At 39.0% G+C, this 23090-nt stretch overlaps 1 protein-coding gene across 3 annotated transcripts in view; it reads right to left on the bottom strand.

Moving 5' to 3' along the window:
* Window positions 1-23090, bottom strand: part of SATB2 (SATB homeobox 2) — a 237654-nt gene that overhangs the window by 68153 nt on the left and 146411 nt on the right. For all 3 annotated transcript variants that reach the window (XM_006862001.1, XM_006862000.1, XM_006862002.1), the window contains one exon: window positions 21757-22229. In XM_006862001.1, coding sequence (XP_006862063.1) covers window positions 21757-22229 — 473 coding nt within the window. The remainder of the gene's footprint in view (window positions 1-21756; window positions 22230-23090) is intronic.

Genomic DNA, 23090 nt, shown 5'->3' with positions numbered 1-23090 from the left:
TTTGCAGTCTGACGCATTAGCCCACAGCGCCACACCAGGACTCCATAAACATTATTCCCTAGTTAAGGCTAAAATGTTAACCCTCCATTTTAGGATGATGGGGCAATTCCAAATCATGAGCAGTCACTTCGATGAACAAATTCTATGAACAGCAGTAAAGTGGAATATAGACTCAAAAGAAGTTTCTACTGAGGGCAAAATTCATGCAAAGGAAACTATAAGATTTCTATAATATGATTTAAACATAAGAAGACATTGTTTGTAAAAAGAATAGAGCTCTGGTTGGGAGGGGAAGGTAGGCAATTTTTAAAATAAAATGATACATTGTAACACAGTGAAACAAGTGCCACTTACAGGAATGTGCATCCCACAGTTCTCAACACTCAAAGCAAGTAATCACCATTCAAAACACCACGTAAGACAACTGTATTGTAAGGAGCCTATAAGTGATTAAGCTATCTGGTAGTTCTACAAGTTACACGGTCCACTACTTTCGGGTAAGTCCTAATTCATATTTGGTTGCTGTTGTTAAGTGCTGTCAAGTCAGTTCCGACCCATAAGGATCTTGTATAGGGTTTCCGAGGAGCAACTTGTGAGCTTGAACCACTAACCTTGCAGTTCAAATGGCTTTGCAGTCTGATGCCTTAACCCACAGCGCCACACCAGGAAATACTGCTTGAGAGGGCTAGATGAATGTGTGTGTGTTTCTTGTAGGAATGTCAGGATGGGAATAAGAATATCCTAATGGTAAAATGATTAAGAAGCTCCACATTTCCCATCATGCTTTTAGAAGCAACAAATGAGACACTTTTCTTCAGAAAACATTACCCCAATTTAGATATTGATCCTCTTTCTAAAATTATAAATTGGTTCTGCCTTAGGCTATCTTATGTTCCACTTCCACTAAACATCCTGAAGTATTCAAAATGGGTTGTTTTGTTTCAAAGATAAAAATCTCCAAATTAATACATGGAGGAGCAATAGTGAAATGGATTTAAAGCATTATCAATTTCCAATAGCAATAAGACAGTTAGATTGACATTTTCAGAACCTTCTTTACTGGTGACCCCAATACATGAAAAACGAGTTTTGCTTCCTTACTCCTTTCTTACTTTCTTATAAATAACCTTGTTAGTATTTTAACATATCTTAGACTATTAAAACGCGGAGGAAGTTTAGGGTCTAAATGTATTATTTTTTTATTATATTTATTATGATTATACTTAAGATAACACAAAGAACAAATTTATAAACTTATTCTTTCTTCATTATTATCATGATGTGATAGCATTATTATCACAAGATGTTGATTATATCAAAGATCTCCCATAGAGTACAATAAAACAATAGAAACTATTGTTCTAATGGACCATATATAATACTATTCCTGCTTCATCAGTTATTTAGAAACATAGAATGTTTTTGATTATTTCTTGTTTGAAATATTTTTTTAATCATGTAGCTTCTTACTGTGTTTTTTACATGTTGAGTACCCTTACATGACATTAACCTATCTCTATGAAAACTGAAAATAAAGCTTCCTTGAAAAATGACTGCTCATCAGTATAATATTTTTAAATGATTAAGACACAATATTTATCTTTGAAGGAGCCGGTAGAACACAGTGCTGTCTCTGGCTCATTTGCCTAATTGAAGATAAAGTCTCAGACCAACAAGGTGGCCAGCACTGTCTCCATTTATTGCCCCAGAGAATTCGAACATTGTTCTAAATTATTCACTTAAACTCTCATCTGTGGAGCTTAAGGTCCCAGAGCGAATTCTTTTTACCTCAGACATTTTCAATAACAAGTGGCTAACTAGTGGCACAAAAGAGTTTCAGTTATCTTGTTGAGACTGTTTTCATTATGGTTATTTATGTGCTTTTAAAGTATTTAAACTGGGATTTAAAAAAAAATGTGGTCCAAATTCCTCGGGCTCATAAATGTAAAATGAGTTTATTTAGTTAAAAATCATCAGAGGGGAAAAAAAATCAAAAGAAATTCGCCAGCACGACGACTTACATACGCCACGAATCACCCCATCTAATTATCAAGATAAGTAAATGTTTATCATATTGAAACTGTCTTGAAAAGAACATAAATTAATAATTTATCCCACATAAGTATTTCCAAAGCCCTTGCCACTGTGTTGTCTGGCATTTTAATTATCAGCTAGCCAGGCAGGAGTGTCACTTGGACACTGCCGTTACGCCGTCTCAGATACAGAAAATGTGGGCTGGCACCTGGGCACCAAGAAAAGATGTACTTTTCTGAAAATAAAAGTCATGAATATTGAGAATGCACAAATGGAGGAAAATTAATAAATTAACCAGGATATTGCTTATTAAACTTTCATATCAGTAATCATATTAAAACATATTGCATGCAGTGAGTAAAGTGGTTGTTAAGTATTTTTCTCATCATAAGCAACAGAGCCTTCTCAAGGGACAGATTATAACAATTCCCTCCACGGTGTTACTGAGGTTATGGGAGACCAGGAAACATGTTGACTGAAAGAAGTTGAAGGAACATCTGCACAGATTAAAAAGACACCCAGCAAAGTAGCTCTTAGGGCAGAAGGCATGAAGGGAGTTGGACAAAGAGAACTACTCACTGGCCCTTGCCCTAGACAGTTAATTGCATTTACTTTATGAGCTTCATATTATTTCCTGCATCAGCACAGAATGCATGAGTATGGCAGAATATTCAATAAAGCAATTTAAAGTGCAAAGTGAGAAATAACTTAGTACAATGCCATCTAAGCTTGGTTGCTAATTTTCTCCACAAACAAAACAACAAATTTGGCTACATTTTAAAACACAAAATTTAAAAACAGATGTACTTAGTATTATCTCTAGTATTTTCAGATGATACTTACAACAAAGTAAATGTCTCTGTATTTTTTGGAATCTATAGTTTCTGTCAATGGGCTTTCTTATTTATATTGCTAGGGTTTCCATTATCTCTTCAACAATATATGCAGTTTCCCATAAATTGTTAGTGTGCACCATACACATTGACACTAAAAATGTCTGGGAAACATTACCATGACTAGTTCTATAAATTTACATCCAAGTTTCTACCCACATCCTTGAGGCCTTGACTGGAATCAATGAGATTCTCTACCTTTGGTGGCCCAGCCCAGTATCCTTTAAAAGCTACTAACCTGGGTTAGGCTTTAGAAACACTAAGCCTGAGTCCCTCTGAAAACAACAGTTAAGTCATTACTGACTGGTTCACTCTATGGCTCTCAGACCTGTCCCTGGTGGTAGTGGTGGTGGTGATGTGGTGTGGAGTCGGTTTGGACTCATAGCAACCCTGCACAGGGTTTCCAAGGCTGTAAATCTTTATGGGAGCAGCAAGCCTCATCTTTCTCCTGCAGAACAACTGGTAGTTTCTAACTGCTGACCTTGAGGTTAGCAGTCCGACTTGTAACCACTACACTACCAGAGCTCCTTCAGACCTCTCTCTCAGAATGGACTATATCTACCATTTGTGATCTTGAGGGAGGGATATTTTACAGAATGATTACTGAACACCCATCTCATGTCCATGCATGAGGACTGGGTTCCACACTAGACCAATGCACCTCAGGCTCAGCCAGCATCATGTCAGGGGGAGGCTTGTACGTTGCTAGCCTCAGGTTTCAGCAAAGCTTTGCAGACTAGGAAAAAAGGCATGGAGATCTACTTCTGAAAATCAGGGTCACAATGGCCAGATCCACAGCTGATCCTGAGCATGGCACAGGACTGAGCAGCATTAGCTCTGTTGTGACTAATGGGGTGACCATTAGTCAAGACCAACACCAAAGTGGCTAATAGCAATATTACCAAATGAATGACAGATTGGTCTATTAATTCATTCCTTATGGATGACTGGTACAAAGCTTAGAGAGAATTGAAAAGGTGAACATGAGGTAGATTCTGCTCCCAAGGACTTTACTATCTGATGGAGGAAAAAAGTTTTATAGCAAGAACCACAGTAATATAACGTAAAAGAGGTCAATGGTCAATAAATGTGAGCTAGACCAGTGCCATTTGGTTCAAAGGAGAGGAAAAATATTTCCAACAGTAGGACTCGGAAGAGGTGGTATTTTACTTGGCTGGGAATTGAAAGAGAGAGTTAGATACAAAAGTAGTGATGAGGACAGGCAACTTACACATTGGCTACCTAAAATGAGGGGCAATAAAGGCACAAAGTGACTGGCTTACAAGTTTTCAAGAGGGAGTTTAGTTTAAGAGTATGTGGGGGATGATAGAGTCCCCACTGAATAGTTTTCATCTTGTCTAGATGGGTCTGGTGAAAAGAGATGGGGATAAGATTCTTACGATTCAATAGTGAGTAAGTGTTATCAAGATTAAGTGTTAAGCAACTGTCACAATTGTAAAGGTAGAAGTTTTGTAACAAAAATGGGGGAGTGGTTAATCTTACTGTCCAGAAACAGAGGACCCTAAGACCATCAAGAGAGAAGAGCACAAGTGGAGTGCGTGACCTTATCCAGAGAAGCAGCAACACCAGAAATGGAGGCAGAGATGGGGACATGGAGACAGGGAGCTGCTGAGGACTCTAGATTCATGGAAAGAGAGGTACCTAGAGCTGGTGGCCAGGAGGCAGACTTGAATAATGTGCCCTTTGGTGGCATAAATTATTATGTATGCCTAAGTGTTGTTTTTTTTTAAAAGAGCTAAAATGAATAGAGAGAAATACTGTTAACTGATGGTACATGTTGTTGTTGTTATGTGCTGTGAAGTCGGTTCCGACTCATAGTGATGCTGTACAGGGTTTCTGAGGCTGTAAATCTTTACCAGAAAAGAAAGCCTCATCTTTCTCCCACGGAACAGCTGGTAGTTTTGAACTGCTGACCTTGAGGTTCGCGACACAATTCGTAACCACTACGCTACCAGAGCTCATTTCCACATGGAGGGGATTATAATCATTGTAATGAAACAAAGTACATGATTTGTTGACTGTAAAACTGCTGATCTGCCCTGTGTTTCACTCAATTCACAATAAAAACTTTAAAAAAAAAAAAGGTAGTGATGAGACTTGAGTGAGGAAGACAGAACGACTTGGGCAGTATTAGAACATCTGAAGAAAAAAAAAAGCTCATGCCTAACCCAGAATACACAGCGACAGGGCTGTTTCCTTAATCTAAGATATTTTATGTACAAAATGTGATAAAGTAGACATTCTGAAGTGAAAATACTACAGTCCACATTCAAATAATTGCGAACTACTGGAGTATATACAAACTAACCAGCAACCATTACCCCCCAAAATGAAGTGATATTAGATAATCTATTCAGCCTTTTTGTCACCTGCAACAAATTAGGCTTTCAATATGCAAAACATCTTCCTTCCAGAAAAACAAATGATCATGATTCCATCTAATTGTAATTTAATGAGGCATAATTTATTTTTTTAAAGTGATATACACCAGGTGTGTACTGAGCAAACGGGTCCAGTCAAACCCTAGTGCTTCTCTTCGGGAAAAGACTCAAATGAGCTGGAGACTGTTTCCATTTCTGTAGATTATGTTTCTGTTTGTGGCAGTTGAGGTGGGAGGTAACAAAGATAACTTTCAGTGGTCACATATTCATCATAACATATACCTCTAAAGTAACTCAATCCAATAAATACATATCTACCACATAAAGAGAGTAGTTAGAACATGTTGGGTTCCAATCTGCACAAAGGTAAATATTGCATTGTCATTGAAACCCCAAAGATACTTTATACACACTGCGGATGGCTGCTAAAAGCAAAACCATAGTCTTGATATTTCTTTAGAAACGTTTAGAATACTCTGGGGGAAATAAACCCTGTTCCCTAATAATATATTTATTTAAATTACTAATTCAGTGATAGTTGAACAAATTATGTCGTTGTGGTTAGCTGCCATCGAGTTGGCCCCCTACTCATGGCAACCCCATACATTACAGAGCAGAGTTTTTGAATTGTAATTTTTATGTAAGCAGTTCATTGAGTCTTCTACAGTTCTACTAGGTGGGTTTGAACCACCAACCTTTAGGTTAGCAGTCAATTGCAAACCACCCACACCATTTAGGCTTCTTTGAACAAACTGTATATAGTAGTTAATGCCAGTCCTCCTCAGAAATAAATTTACATCTTCTTAAAGAAGTATAATTCAAAAGCATGTCATTTTTAATTGAAACAAATGGTGCTTTAATCAATAAGCAAGACTTTAAAAAAATCATATATCTGCTCATTTAACAGATTAAAATCACAGAAGGTCAGAACCAAAAGGGATCTTGGTGCCAAACCTTCATCTTGCCCCATGCATAACCTGCCTATCACATCATGGTGATGGTAACTGTGTGCCACTGAGTCAGTTCCAACTCACAGTGACCCTGTATAGGGTTTCTAAGGCTGTGAATCTACAAAACCTCATTTTTCTCCCATGGAGCAACTGGTAGATTTAACTACTGATGATGTTTCAGTTAGAAACTCAGCTCATAACTCACTACACTGCCAGGGCCCCTTACCTATCCCATACTTCACCTGAAATTACTTCAGTGACGGGGAAAAAATAAGTTTTCTGCAACTGTTCTCGTGTTTCACAACCCCTTTCTACATGCTTATTTCTGCTAGTCTTAATTTTCACTCCATTCTGAAATGGCTGAGTCCAACCAGGAGCCAAGAACTAGAATCCTCACAAGAAAGCAAAAGAAGCCAAAACCTACTGCCATTGAGTTGATTCTGACTCATAGCGACCCTATGGGATGCAGTAGAAGTGTCGCATAGGCTTTTCAAGGCTGTAAATCTTTTAAGGGAGCAGACTGACTCATCATTCTCCCTCAGAGTGGCTGGTGGTTTCGAGCCACCAACCTTCCTGTGAGCAGCCCAATGCTACTGCACTACCAGGCCTTCACAAGAAAGCCTGGCTTAATCACACAGTGAATGTCTACACTGCAGCAGTTAACTCAGGGTGATTGTTTTTGTCAAGTGCCATCAAATCGGTTCCTACTCATAGGAACCCTACACATGACCTTGTGTTGGGTTTCTGAGGATCAGCTGGTGGATTTCAACTGCCACCCCTAGGGTTCACAGTCCAGTGCTGATGCTACAGTGCCACACCAGGAGTTCACTCAGGATGACTGTTGTTGTCGTTAAGTGCTATCAAGTCAGTTCTGACTTATAGGGTTTCCAAGGAGCATCTGGTGAGCTAGAACCTCCGATCTTGTGGTTCAAACTGACATTGCAGTGCAGCACATTAACCTACAGCACCACACCAGAACTCTGGGTGATAGGAAGCAGTAAAAACTCTTGTACAGCTGCAGGTGTTGACATTCTATCCTACCATCAGAAAACTGACTGGGCAGAATCCTTTCTCTCCTAATCCCCAGTCTCATTTTCTTGTAGATATTCCCGAGAGGAATCTTCTCCTCTGCTCACAAATATATAGGCTTCCCTGAGCCCCATATTCATAATCTACAATCCTACTATGAACCTGCCTGCTGAAAATCATTTGTGCAATGCTAAAAATACTCACACAGACACCCAGGCACCCCCAGAGCATTGCTTAGCCATGAAGTCGAAGTACTTAGTCTGATTTGAATAAAAGGTATACAGGGCACAACAATGACAATTGGATTTTTATTATTAAAAATGATGTGTTAAATCCTCAAAGAAAATGTCGTTATTGCATTAGTTTAATAAAACTTCTCTTTTATTACAATATTTCTTTATTGGGAAAGACAGCCTATACATGTGACATTTTTGTATGATGGGGGTGGATGGAATTGAGCATCTAAAGGGAATTAATATACTTTGCAAATATAAATGCATATACAAAAAAAGTAACATTAGCAGACAAATGTTGTTACTGTAGAGATGTATGCTGGAAAGCTCTGTGTATATATGCTCTGTGTAATATCTAAATATATACATGCTGCATCTTGTGGCTATTTGGAAATATAGGAAAATAGAATTCTAAGAAGGTACTGAATGCAGATTTTTTATGTTTCTGAGAAGTGGGAGTCATATCTTTGCTAAACAACCAAGAAGAGGCCCAACTAGGTCACATATTGAAAGTCTGATTCATATTATACTAAAGATCTTTTCATTCAGTCTATTGAAAACAATTAAGATAATTGGAACTGAAATTTGGGACCATGCAAACACCACTTTAGAGCAAATATTCCATGTACCCAGAATCTGCAACTTATTAAATGAAGCACTTCCCTTACAGACAGCTTTCTTTCTAGAGCATCTAGTAAAACTTCACTTGTGCCACCTGACATATAAGAATACAGTGAGCATGTGACACACAGCAAATGGGTGCAACAGACCATTCGTGAAACTAAAACAATCTGAGCTCTTTTCACTGTACAAGTCCAAGCCATACTTCAGCATGTGCGTACAATGGAAGAATTTAGGCAAAAACAGATTCCTGGCAAATTCACTATTTCTTTTTTTTTTTTTAACTTACCTACTCCATGCAATGTTAGATACAAGTAGATAAATAGCTTTATCTCATTCCCCTGTTTTGTCTCCCTTCCTTGTCTTTAGAAAGTCTTAGGTACTGGAATACGGGGCTATGCACAATCCAAGTCAATTTTTTTTTTTTTTTTTAAATGCATTAGCACCAAAAAAGCAAACATAGAACTGAGAACAGGTTCCCTTTGGAAACATTTTACCATGGTGTTCTCAGCTCTGGGCACATACATGGTTTCTACTAACACCTCAAGTACCTGGCACTTGGACTATTTCATTCACAAAGTTTGGGCCACCGTTATTCCTAGTTTCCATGAGTGTTCAGTGAAACAACTGTTGGCAATCTACCCCTGAAACTTACTAACTTTGGCTACTGTGCCAAAACATTGGCAAAAATAGTACTTTCCAAAAACAAAACAAATCCAACCAAAAGAATTACATTTGTTGAATATTTATATCTCAACTGTATCCGGTACCTTTAGACATAAGAAAGCAGCCAATCAAAACAGACATTGGCTCTGTCCTAAAGTAATTACAAAACATTATTGTCTCCTGCCAAAATCTTTCTGCATTAATTTCAGTCACCTACAAGGTCAAATGCATCTGTTCTTACACAGCACGGGGACACATCACAGTACTTAAGACAGCACAATAGGCATACTGACTGGAAAGACTGTTTAGTCTTTGTACCTCCTTCTAAGGAGGAATTGTGGCTTTCATCTCCCTCTCTGATGGCAGAAATGATTCAGAATAAAGTAGTTATGAGTGTGAGCTCTAAAGTCAGACTTCCCTTTCTAGGTTCAAAATTGGGATCCAACTGTTGTTGTTATGTGCTGTGGAGTCGGTTCCGACTCATGGTGACCCTGTACAGAGTTTTCGAGGCTGTAAATCTTTATGGGAGTAGAAAACCTCATCTTTCTCCCACAGAACAGCTGGTAAGTTTTGAACTGCTGACCCTGAGGTTAGCAGCCCGATTCATAACCAGTACGCTTCCAGAGCTCCTTGGAATCCATTAAGCAGGTATTAATTAATTTTCCTACACTGCAGTTTTACAATTTATGAGCTAGAGTCATGGGGTAGTATGCACCGTTAATATGTTTGACTGCTAACTGGAAGATTTGAGGTTCAACTCCACCCATAGGCACCTCAGAAAAAAGGCCTGATAGATCTACTTTCAAAAGATTAATCATCAAAACTCCTATGTAACACAGTTCTACTCTGATGCCTATAGGGTGACCACGAGTCAGAAACAACTCAGTTGCAACTGGTTTAAAGTTGACATATAAATTCTTCTTTCCTCATAAGGTTCCATAAAGAGTTTTAATAGTACCTGAACATGCTAAGTGTTTAGTAAATGTTGACCATCATTATAATGCCCACCATAATTTCTGAATGCTTGGTATTTGATAAACAAACAAACAAATAAATAAGAAGAGAACTAATATCCAAGTACGGTTTTCATTTTAAATTTGCAATTTGAAATATTTAAGATAATCCACTTACATTTTGCTAAAATGTTTTCCCATACAGAAGGTGGACAATATAAACAATAACTTTTAAGAAGTGACAATAACTAAAATTCTGTATGACAGAAAATAATATAAAGAGGAATTTAGTAAGTTACACAGTGCAATGAGCATATAGATATTCATGGATAACACTACAGTAAGATATCAGAAGAGTAAAAACTATTTTAAAAAAAACACAAAAACGTCTCTTTCTAAGTGACCTTGCAGTGACTATAAAACACCAAAGTGCTTCCTACATGGTATAGGTGCTGTTTCCTAAAGATTTTGCTTTAGAAACAGAGATAAAAACCATGGAATGAAGCAGTAGTAGAGGTGTTACTGGCTGGTGGAGTCAGAGAAGTTTGAAAGTAAACACCATAATCTTTTTGTTGTGTGCCAACTCATAGAGACCTACATAGGGTTTCTGAGAGTAGCTGATGGCTTTGAACCACTGATCTTGTGGTTGCCTGTCTAATGCTTATTCTACAGTGCCACACCAGAACTGCATGCAGTTACCTAGTCATCATTTAATCCACAGTCATAAACAGAACATTCCGTGGGGATTCTGTTGTTGCTGTTGTATACCCACTCCTCACTTACTGACAACGTTAGGTTCCAAAGAGCATGTCATCGTGCAAAACTGCTGTTATACAAGAGATAGGGGTTATGCTCCATCTTTGGCACCAGTTCCTTTCCTCCCCATCACCCACTACTCAGTGGGTGTCCCCAGCATGTGTTAAGATGCACGTGGCATGGCAGACAATGGTGGCATCACGTGCTACTTGCTACTCACTACCTCCTGGTATCTGCCCTGGGCAGGAACCCCACTTGTCTTCCATTCACCTTGACCCCACAGCCCAACATGCTCCACTTCCCTCTCCCCTCACAGACCTCCCTGGTACCTTTTTTGGGGCTTTTGCCGAATAATCTTGCATCATCCTGCCATTGCCCTGTGCCCTCCCATGGGTGGACCAAGACATGACTGATGAGCAGGAGAAAGGACCAGTCAGCTGCCATCCCCCTTGTGGCCTACTAGCTGCTGAGGGCTCCAGTGTATGGCTGGACATAGCTATGAACTTGCATGGAGCCCACACTATTGGAAGCACTGCCTGAGAATTTTTTTTTTAATTGTTGTAAATGTAAAATGTCACATAACAAGATAGTTGCTAAGTGAGATATGGTGCTTTACACAGGCAATGCTAAAAAGTATTTAAATAATGGCATCTAAATCTAGTAGTTCCTTGTTTTTCTATTTTAAAAAAACTTCTAGTTTAATTATGAAACATCACCCAATATTTGGGAAGACTAGTTAAGGAGTCCTGGTCTGGTGCTGTAGGATAAACACTGGACTGCTAAGCACACGTTGACAGTTCAAATCCACCAGCTGCTCCTCAAAAATCATACACAGAGTCACTATGAGTTGGAACCAACTCAATGGTACGTAACAGCAACAAGAGTTAAGTAGTAAAACAGTAGTTCTTTACATTAACTGTGAAGGTCTCTCCTGAGACTGACTGACTAGAGAAGAAATAAAGTTTTTATTGTGGATAAAGACCCCTATCTCTTAAAAATGAGTTTGCCACTCCTTGTTAGGAAACTATGGCAAAAGCGTATGAAATCATTAACAAAAGAGAAGGTTACTAGCATTGCCTATTTAAAGCAGTACAACCACTCCTTACCAGCTCTCTCAGTACTGGACATTTTACAGCAACTTTGAGAAAATTCTGCGATTCCTCTAGTAACTAATTGGTGAGGATTTTTCATATTGCTGTTGTTGTTATTGTACTGTCTCATAATGACCGACTCATAATGACCTTATGTGCAAGAGAACAAACCACTGCCTGGTCATCCTCACAGCCAACTCTTTTCATATTGTTGTTGTTGTTAAGTGTTGCCGAGTCGGCTCTGACTCCTTGTTAGGGAACATAGTGACCCTGTATATGGTTTCGGAGGAGTGGCTGGTGGGTTTGAACTGCCGACCTTGCAGTCCAATACATTTTTTCCCTGCAGCGCCCCACTAGGACTCATATTGGTAACAAAAGGAATAGTACATTGTTATATTTGTTCTCTCTGATCCTTTTGGCATGAGGTCTGTGAAGGAAAATTAAACATTTTTTATCTTTTTTTTTTTTGCATTCTATGTTGCATTGTAGTGTTTCAACTACAGTAGGAATAAGGAGCTCCAAACCCACAGCTGTCAGGTTGATTCGGACTCACAGCACTCTAATAGGGCAGGGTAGGACGCCCCAGGGCTCCCAGTGCCTGATCTTTACAGAGTATGCCATCACATGGCTTCCCCACAGAGACTGGTGGGTTGGAACCTTTCAGTCAGCAGCTGTGCTCTAAACCACTGCACCACCAGGGCTCCTTTTAGAACTAGGAAAAGGAGGCTAATATGTGAATGACTAACAGCAGCTGTGTCAGCCTTCTCTTCACACAGAGCACAAACAATGCCAGTTTCTCCCTCCCCTCGAAGCTGTTTAGATTAGTCCTTTAACCTAACTAACCTGTGTGGCTTTTTTTGGCCGAGAACACCTGAGGTGTTAATTAACAATGGACAGTGTTTATGGGTGTAGTGAGACCAATACTTAGAAGGACATCCTCAAGCCATCAGTTGGTAGTAAATTTTAGATGCTGTTATCCTGGGAGATATTAATATTATTATAATCTTTCAATCTATGAATTCAAGCCAGTGATTCTGAAATGAAAGACTGCTGGTTTTATGAAGCAGGCAGGGCCATCTCTTCCTACTTTATTAATTTAATGTTCTGAAATCAAAAGAGGATATATTATTGACTTCGAAACTCAATAAAATGTTCATGCCTGATCTGTAGCATTTCCTATTTATAGTCCTCCTCTCAATGGGTGGACTGCCTTTTTCTCCCAGGTTTCCTTGTCATTTGATAACCAGTTCACTGGACCATGGAGTCCAGACACCTGGATGTAGATTGTGTTCTGTTACTGTACGGCTTGCTGAGAGCCTGTATCTCTACTGGATATTGACGATTGAGACCAGATGCGAGCAGGGAAAGACTTCTGAATCTCTTGGAGGTAAAGTTTTCTAGAAATACAAAGTGTGCATGTAATTAAATTGTGCCTATGTTTGGCTAACAGTACATACAATTCAAACGGAAGTTAAAAAAGAAGTCTCCCATACCCCCATGAAGCTCAATTTCCCCAATACTTTGGTTGCCAGATTTTCATTTTGCTGCTACACAAGTCTCTTATTCATTGTTACTTCAAAAGAGAATGTTCAGCATTTTTAACCTCAACAATATGGGGTATTTGTACATTATAAACATTGTGTCAATAAAGCATAGAAACAAAAGCCATGTCATTTCACACAAGACATTTCCATTTCCACTTGTTGGTTGGCCTTACTGCCAACTTTCCTGATAGATCATTCAATCTTATTTTCCAATCTGTTGAAAACATTCTCCCATTGCGGAGTGACTGCATAAACATTACTTACGATCTCAGCTTTAAGCTTCTTTAAATGGTATAGCTTTGAAGGATACATTTTTGTTTTGTTTTGTTCACAAAGTCTCCTTAACAAAACAAAACAACACAAAAGGTAGTCAAATGCAGACAGGTTAACTAAATATGTTCACAAAGCATTTTAAAACTCCTCCTTAGGGCAGGAGGCAATGCTTCCTCAAGCAAGGAATTCCGGGGTTAGGAAGTGTGTAACTAACTCAGAGACTTTTCTGTGAACTGCAGAAGGAGCAAGCTACCAGACTGGAGACACACAGTTACAGAACAACAGCACATTTGTCAAAACACATCTGTGATTCTACTGAAAGCATGCTTCAGAAAGGGGGCTCAGCAGAGCTACCTGAGATACAAATGAACACAAAACGTCTTGAGTTATGATAGGATCTGCTAGAGGAAAAAGAAAAATAACTTACTTACATAAATAATGACTGTGGTAAAAGCATAATTTTGAAGTGATACAAAGTTTGCTGATTTTACGTGTAAGGATCCTTCCTGTACTTTGCTACCAAGGTATAGGGTGGTGGTGTAGAGAGAGACAGGATCACACCTAGATGAGGAGCACACTGCTTTTCAGGCTAAAGTTTCATACTCCCATTCTCACATGGCAGAACTTCGATTCCAGTGGATTTAGCCTAGCTCGGATCAAAGCTTCCTCTACTTCACTGAAGAGATTTGCTTCAGATGGAAGCCCTCTGAGGAAACAATGTTAGTAAATGGGGGGTTTCTGAATATATGACTATGTAGGCCACTGGATTCTTAAACTAAATGATGGTTTACTTATTAAAGAAGACTCATTGTACATATTTTATGAAACCATGCTTTATTATAGGTTAGTGGGCATCCCACAACTGTTTCTCAGTATTATTAAGTCTTTTTTTCAATACTGTCATAAAGCTCTGGTTAACTTTTTAAGTGTGCAAAATGGCAAGGGATAAAATAATGCTTAAGATAAGGTTTCATAATCAAACTGTCAAAATGTAAAGATGTAAACAGTGAAATAGCCAAACCGTTTATTTTACGTCCATAGCCTGTTGTTGATACTGTGTGTCACTAAGTCAGTGCCAACTCATAGGGAGCCTGTATAGGGTTTCTGAGAGCAGCTGGTGGGATTGAACTGCTGACCTTGTGACTAGTAATCCAGTGTTGACCCTACAGTGCCCAGCAGGGCTCATTCAGAGGCCTATAGGTGAAAATATGTCAAAACTGAAATAAATTCAGGATACAAAAAAGGAAAATGACTATGCAAAAAGAGAGATGTTGGAGCACTAATCCTAGTCTTGTTTCCCAAGATCATTGCTTGAACAGACCCCCAGAGCACCAGAGGTGGACAGTTCCAAGGGGCACAGCTACTGTGAAGCTCACAAAATCACATAGATCACCATTCAGACACACTAAGAACAATTCTCATTAACTCAGGTTTGGCGGATGTCATAGGACCTCGGATCTCAAGCCTGCCTGTCTCTGCCCTCCTCAACATTTCCCTCCTCTTCTCTTCCTGCTTCCCCTAGCGTTAATATCCATAGGTAGATCTAACCAATGGCAATATCAGTCAATTGAATTATAGAGCTATAGAAGGCTCAAGTTTAAAATAACATTAATAATAATATTTTCAAAAGAAAGCGTTCCAGTAAAAAGTTGCTAAGATTTCCATAACAACGTTGTGTGTACGGTGTGTGAAGGGAGTGGGTGCAATAGTGAAGATGTGCCTTTGTTTAAACTACAACCCAATGGCATAACCAAATGCTAATTCAATCAGCAATGGCAATGACCTGAAACCTGAAATGAAAAGCAGTTCCTGAGATAAAGATTACTGTGCAACTGATTTATTAAAGAAGTGCTTACAAGCAAGCAGGTGAGTGAATAGAAGAAGCAGGACACAGAGAGAGGAAGCCAAGCAGTCTCAGGCTCAGCCTGATCCTGAGATCTTTGGAGTGAAAATTGCATCTGAGGGTTGCTCCTACTACAGGAGGCAAGTGGGCTGGGTTTCCCTCCTCCAGTTTCCATCAGACAAGGACCAGACATTTCAGGTTCTCTACCAGTGTGAGCAAAGCAGGTTCAACTAGCTTGAGGGGAATCCTCTCAGTCAAGAACAGAGTAACAGATACAGGTATTTAAAAGTAAATGCAAGGGTGGGGAGGGAGCTAGAGAATAAAGGTGGAGGGGTGAGCATCAAAGAGGGAAAAGGGATTTTATCTGCCTTAACCTATTTCTGCTTTATTTACCATATCACCTCATCTTGGGCCCAGAGATCAAGTGCTTAAAAATGTGTCATGGAATGTCCAAAATATTAATGACTGGGTCAGAAAACACTTTATCACTTTTACCTTACTGTTCTCATGAGAGTCCACTTCTCATACAGGTCTTCCAAGACATGAAATAGTCTTTCTTTCAAAAGATTAGTAAAGAAGAAAGTGGTAACACTCAGAATATACATTATAAATGGTCACAGGGAAAAATAGCCTCTGCTGCCATCATAGTATGGACAGAACACTGTACTCTGCTATACCTAAACAACACCTACAGCTAAAACGACATGAGTCCAACACCCAAGCTGGAGATCAATATTCTGCTATTGCATGGATCCAGGTACCAACATACTAATTCCCATATATGATACTCCCCTTGGTCCGAATATGTGACTTAATATATATATTCTCAGTTAGTATATATTCATGTTAATAAACCTATAGCAATAATAGATGAGAAAATAATATAAATAAATAAGATTGGTAAAAATGCTGTCTATCCATGATTCCAATGGATGTAAAGGGAAGACCTTATCATGAAGAGTGGGTAGCGAATCATTTTATCAAACAAATGCATTTTATGTTTTTAAAAGATGTATTGGTTAAAATAATATAGCTCTTTAACCTTAATTAAATCATTATTCAAGTGCTATTCTTATAGTGACAATGGATCAGAAAAGTAATGAATAACTTCTCTTTAGAGAACTGGCACTTTCAAATGTTATTCATTATGAATTTCAGGTTTTCATCTGGAAGTCTTAAACATAAAAAACTAAGCATATATGTGTTTTTAAATTTCTAGCTTTATTCATGAGTGTTGTGCATATGATTCTGTTTTATATACACACATACACATCAATTGATTCTTGGTACAACCATCAACATAAATTTAGAAACAGAGGGTGACAAAATGTATCAAGTTACTTTTTACTGAATTTGATGATAGATGAATAATAGACATCAAGAACTATTTCTGGGAAATAGTCAAGGAACTGTATCAGTGAAGCAAAACTGAGGTTAGCTTTAGATGTCTATCTAAAATGAATGGTTATGATTCTATTTGCTTTGAGGAAAAAAAAGTTGAGATTCTTTTTATCTGAAAATCACCAATTCTCTCATGTTATTATCTATAAAGTTCTTTTCATTTGTTTATGACAGCTTAGAAATTATCATATTATCCATGGATTCCACACAAAAGAAGTTCAACATTTGGAAAATCCAGTGGTTGGTTTCATGGAGCTTAGTACACCATATTTTCACTCAACAATGCTGCCGGTGAAATCCAGCTGCCCAGCCTAGCTGCTAGTGGCTAGAGTACATACACAGCAAAAACAATCTGCCTGCTGACCTCTAGTTTAAGTTCAAACTATGTCATTCTGTCAATACCATCTACCTTGATTAGGTTGGGCTTTATACACAACAGGTTATGATCCCTGAGGGATGAAAAGCTTTCCCAAATTAAAAGCAGAATTTTAAAAGGAAATACTCATACATTCCTATGCAGTTTCCATTTGATATCCTCAAGGCTGGCCCATGAACTCAAGCTCATGTTGATTGAAAGTGAATGTTTCTTTCTGGGTGTAGCCATCTCACAAATTTAATGGCAGGAGGAAAATAATAAAATGTGTTCCATGGTTCAATTAGACCTTTTTATAACTTGGCATTTGAAAGATGGCAGTGCCAAGGAAAAATCATTAATCCATAAAAATAGACAAAAAGGACTGTGCAGGAGAAGACAGACCTCCAGGAGTCTGGGGCCTTGGCAGAGCACACTCTCACACTAGCATGCTGTTTTTGTCTTGCCTCATTCTGAGTCCTCTTTCATGCTCCATGCCATTTAGATAAAATGTATACTATATTTACTTCTAAAACCCAAAGTAACACAACCATACTTTTAATTTTATCCTTAGCCAAATGAAGTACATGATGTATGACCAGGCAATCCAATGCTGGCTAGTCATGGGACGTCTCTTCATGCACATGAATGATAAATGAAAGAACGCAAACATAACTGCAAAAGACGCCTCCTTCCAATTTGTATTTTGCAATACCATGCAACTGATTTGCCCCAAAGGACTGGAACTTTTCATAACCTCAATTTAGATAACTACACATGAAGACTGCCTGAGTATTTGAGTCACTAGTAATAAGTAATGCACTGATGTTTGGAACATGTGCACATGTCTTTGAGCCTCTGAATTAATTTTCAAATGATAAAAACAGACCCTGTCAATAGCAGAATGTAAAAATTAGGGACAAGTCCAGGGAGCAAGAGATTTCACTCCGCTTGGTTTCTTGCCATATCTAATCTGTCAGCATCAAATCCCAAACAATTCCTCTAGGGCTCCTCCCTACTCCCACTCCCAGTGTTCTGGCTTTGCTGAAGATTGTCATAAAACCATTGATAAGTTCGATCACACTTCATGTTGTGTAACTTCAGCTGAAGCTCCAAACTACTTCACATATCCTTTCTTGAATTGATTTCTTATTATATTCAAGCTGTCAAGCACTTGTGACCTCCTTTTTAACAACAAATTATGGAGAAAATAATTAGAAGTTCCTCAATCCTCAACACTTGATCACCCCTTACCTTATGAATTCTGGCTCCCATCCCACCACTCTAATAAAGCTATACTCCAAAGTTTGCCCAAGACCTCCCAGTCATTCACCACATCTTATGGCACAGGGCCAACCTTCTTCCTACCAAACTCCTTAGTGCTCCCCACGGGCCAGTTCTCTTGTGGAAACTCTACTCATATCCTCTACTAGAACTCCCTCCCCCTGGAATCTCCCTATTCTTCCATCTTCACCTGCTCCCAACAATCCTGGTGTTTCCTCGCTTTACTTGGTATATAATGATGGTAGTGGTTTCATCTTTCTCCCAACTCTCTAAGTCTCAGGCTCTGTGAATAAATTTCTCACCTCTTCCGCTAACCCTGACAATGATTTTTAGTATGAAACTCGTATTATCAATGATTACTTGAAGTTCTCATTGAAGAAACTGGTCAGCACTTCAAAGTCCAATCCAAAAATTGTCACTTTAATCTAACTCCAACCACCCTTCTCAATATCTTCCTTAAATCTCTCAAAATGTACACCTCTATTGTCTCCATTATTGTTGTTGTTGAGTGTCCTTGAGTTAGTTCCGACTCACAGCGACCCTGTGTAGGTTTTCCAAGGAGATACTGGTTAATTTGAATCACCAACCTTGCAGTTCAAACTAACCTTGCAGCCAAATGTTTATCTTACGACACACCAGGCTCCATTCTCTCCGTTACCAGACTCAAAACTTCAGTGTTCCCTTTGAGCCTTCACTCATTACTCTGTTTCTATCACATTTATCTCTGTACCACCCTTTGACTCAGCACTCTGAACTCCATGGTCAGCAGCCTGGTTCAAAACATCCACACTTTCTGCTGAACAATATGGCAGCCTCCTAAGTGATCTCCCTACCTTTTTCTTATCATAAGAGGGAGAAGCCTTTCTAAGACTCACTTCTCATCACTGAATCACAGCATATTCCTACATAAAACCTTGAATGGTTTCTGGTGCTTATTAATAGCCCTCAAAACATGTTTTTGACCAAGGTTTACATGCCCCTACCATCCACATGCCTCGACGTTTTATCACGTAGCTTTACTATCAATGCCAAACTATTCCTGCATTTTTAAAAAATGCATTTTGTAATGAATTCTCTTAGACTGTAGAAGCAATGATACATTTGGGTAATGGGGTTGGAGAAGAATATTAAAAGCACCATGAACTGCCAGAAGAACAAGCAGTTCTGTGCTAGAAGAAGTGCAGCCAGAGTGCTCCTTCCAAGCCAGGATGGTGAAACTTGTCTCTCATACTTTGGACATATTATCAGGAGGGATCAGTCCCTGGAGAAGGACAGCAAGCTTGATGAAGCGGAGGGTCAGTGAAAAAGAGGAAAACCCCCAATGAGATGGCATGGCACAGTGGCATCAGGAATGGACTCAATGTAACAACAATTATGAGGCTGACCCAGGACCAGGCAGTGTTTGGTTCTGTTGTGCACAGGATTGCTATGAGTCAGAACTGACTAGACGGCACCTAACAACGACAACAACAAACAATGCCCTTCTTCATCTTTGCCTGTGAAATAGTTTTCATCCTTCAAGGTCTAATTCCCACATAACATAACACTCTAGCTAGTTGTGACACATGATATTTCTTCATCTTTGTATCTTTGTTCCTGTCCTGCATTTAGTAGGGTGGCTAAACTGAAAACCACTCTCTTTGTGAAGACTTACAGCATTCACTCTATTGGATGTTTTCTTCACTATCAACTTCCTATGAACCCCACTATGATCATTATTTACACTCCCCTACACTGTTAATTAAGGAGCGCTGGTAGCGTAGTGGTTACGAATCGGGCTGCGAACCTCAGGGTCACCAGTTCGGAACTACCAGCGGTTCTGCAGGAGAAAGATGAGGCTTTCTGCTCCCGTTAAGATTTACAGCCTCATAAACGCGATGCAGGGTTGCTATGAGTCGGAACTGACTCCACGACACATAACCACCACCACATTGTTAATTGGAGTCCTGGTATGGCACTGTAGGATAAGCACTGGATTGCAAGGCTAGTTTGAACCTCAAGGTCAGTGGTGCAAACTCACCAACTGCTTCTTGGAAACCCTATGGGTGAGAGCCAATTCACTGGCACTAAACAACACTGTTTACTATAATTATCTTACTAAGGTTATCTGGATATTTTTTTTTTCATTACTAGATAGTTGGACTACTGCTGTGGCACTGTAGGATCAGCCCTGGACTGTGAACCACAAGGTTGCTGTTCAAACCCACCAGCTGCTCTTTGGAAACCCTCTATAAGGTGGCTATAAGTCAGAGTCCACTCAACAGCCCTTAACAACTAGATAGTTACACCTCCTTGTGGCTAGGCACCTTTACTCTATTGTTATTCACATACAGGCTAGACAAGTGGTTCTCAAAGTGTGGACTCCTAACCAGCAGCAGGAGCATCACCTGGGAGCTTATAAGAAACAAATTCACAGACCCCATCTGAGACCTCCTGTGTGGGTGGGACCTGCTCCTCCAGGTGATTCTGATGCAAACTCACATTTCAGAACCACTGATGGAGAAGAATGCCTTAACCGTAAGAGACCTCAATATTAGGCAGATACATGATTCCCCCAAATATAAAGACATCAATAATCTATTCATGATCCCTTTGTTGGTAAATGCTGGCGAGTTGGTTCCAACTCACAGTGACCCTGTACAGGATTTCTGAGGAACAGCTGGTGAGTTTGAACTGCTGACCTGGTGGTTCAAATCAACCTTATGGTTGAGTGCTTATCCTTCAGTGCCATACCAGGTCTCCAATACAATAAATCCAACTTGTACATTTTGAAAAGTTAAAAGAGTATAGAAATAATGACATGTAATGATAATCTTTTTATAGTTTCAAAAATATAAAGTTCAAAGTTCAAAAATATGCTATGCTAAATTCTAGAGTATATTGCTTTGTATCCAAGGATAGTTTTAGAGCTAGCTAAAATAAATGGAGATGATAATCTTAGAATTCAAGATCATAGTTACATTTGGGGAAAGGATAGGGGAGGAGAACACTGGATGATCTGAGTCATTGGTAGCATTTTGTGAGTATTCAGTTCACAGGTCTTCATTTTACCATTAAAATGAATTAATTAGGGTCACAAACTAGTATTTATTAGTTAACATAATATGGTATGTTCGAAGACCCAGAAATATTTTTAAAAGAATTGTTTAAAGAACTAAGACATAACAAAATTCTATCCCTGTTGTGTGCCATGGAATCAATTCTAACACATGATGAACCTCTATGACAAAGTAGCACAGCCCCATAGCTTTCCTAGGCTGTAATCTTGACTGGGGCAGATTGCCAGGTGTTTTCTCCCATAAAGCCACTAAAGGGCTCAACCCACTGACCATTTAGCAGCTGAGCACATAAGCATTGCAGTACCAGGACTCCTTGTTTTGTCCCTAGTTTGATTCTTAACCATCAATCGCAGCTTTCAATGCTAATGGTACCTGTGTGCGGTTGAAAGCCACTCGTGCAAAGACAGCTTGGGACACACTGGCCCTCTTCAGCTCATCTCTGACTTGCTGGTAGATATCTGGAGACACTTCCACAGATGAGTTGGTTGGCTCTGGTTTAACTGCTCGGGGAATGGGTGGATGGTTCAGGAACTGCTGGTTGATGGCTTGAGGATGCTGGTGAGCCAGGAGCCGGCTAACAGCAATCTGTTGGTTGATCAGATGGGCCATGGCTATTTGTTGCCTGACAAGTTGTGGACTCAGCTGAGGAGAAAGAAGACTAGGGCTCATGATGGGCTGTAATGCGGGCACTTGGTTTCGGATTGGAGTACTATGGTGGATTTGGCTGTGAGGAGACTGTTCGTTGGTTTTTCCCAGGGATGCCAGCTGGTTCATATTTGGTAAATGCATTGGACGCTGGCCCAGAACACAATAGTCTGATAGGTTTTCTCGTTCTACTCTTTCCACTGTTAAGAGAAAAAAATGATTAAGTCACCATTATTTTCATTGGTATAATTTGTTAATATATTTTTTATAAATACATATATATTAAAACAATATTATCATATCTTTTATGATTTAAACTTTTCAAAACAAAGCTAGAAGACCCAGAGTTAAAAATCCTTCTTGCAAAATTGTAGAAGAATAATTTTAATAATAAATACAAAAGTAAAAATATCTGCCAAATCAATTTTCTTAGTCCTAAAAGTAAGCATTATTGACTAGTCAAAACTGGAAGAATTGTAACTACCACAAATCTTAAATCGTCTTATATTGCCAAGTTGTATCCTCTCATATAAAAGCATCAACTACTATCTGTGGAGTCAGTGTGGCGCTGTGGGTTAATGTGCCAGACTGCAAGGCCATTTGCATGGCAAAGTCAGCAGTTCAAGCTTACCAGCTGCTCCTCAGAAACCCTTTATAGGGTTGCTATGGGTTGGAATCGACTCGATGGCACTTAACAACAACATTCTTATCTGTAGCTGCTGGTTAATCATTAATACTTCCCGGTTGTCTGGAAATGACAAGAACAGAACTCCCACCAAAATAACTATTAACACCTAATAAAAATTTCACCTAAATACTAGCATGCTAATTGGAAACATTTATAGGAAATGTCTATCACCCTATATCCATCTATGCACTCATTTGCTATCTTCTTCACAGAAATATTGCTTTAAGAAATGGGGACTCTTAATGATTGTGATATGTCCTAAGAAAAAAAATCTTAAACTTAATCATATCACCTCAAACTGGCAGTTTTAAAAGGTTCTTCTGTTCTTTATCTACTTTATTATAATTTATTTCAGATTTAAAGACTAGCCTTG

This window comes from Chrysochloris asiatica, unplaced genomic scaffold (genome assembly GCF_000296735.1).
Source record: "Chrysochloris asiatica unplaced genomic scaffold, ChrAsi1.0 scaffold00045, whole genome shotgun sequence".
Classification (NCBI taxonomy): Eukaryota; Metazoa; Chordata; class Mammalia; order Afrosoricida; family Chrysochloridae; genus Chrysochloris; species Chrysochloris asiatica.
This window is presented reverse-complemented; position numbering and strand designations above follow the sequence as displayed.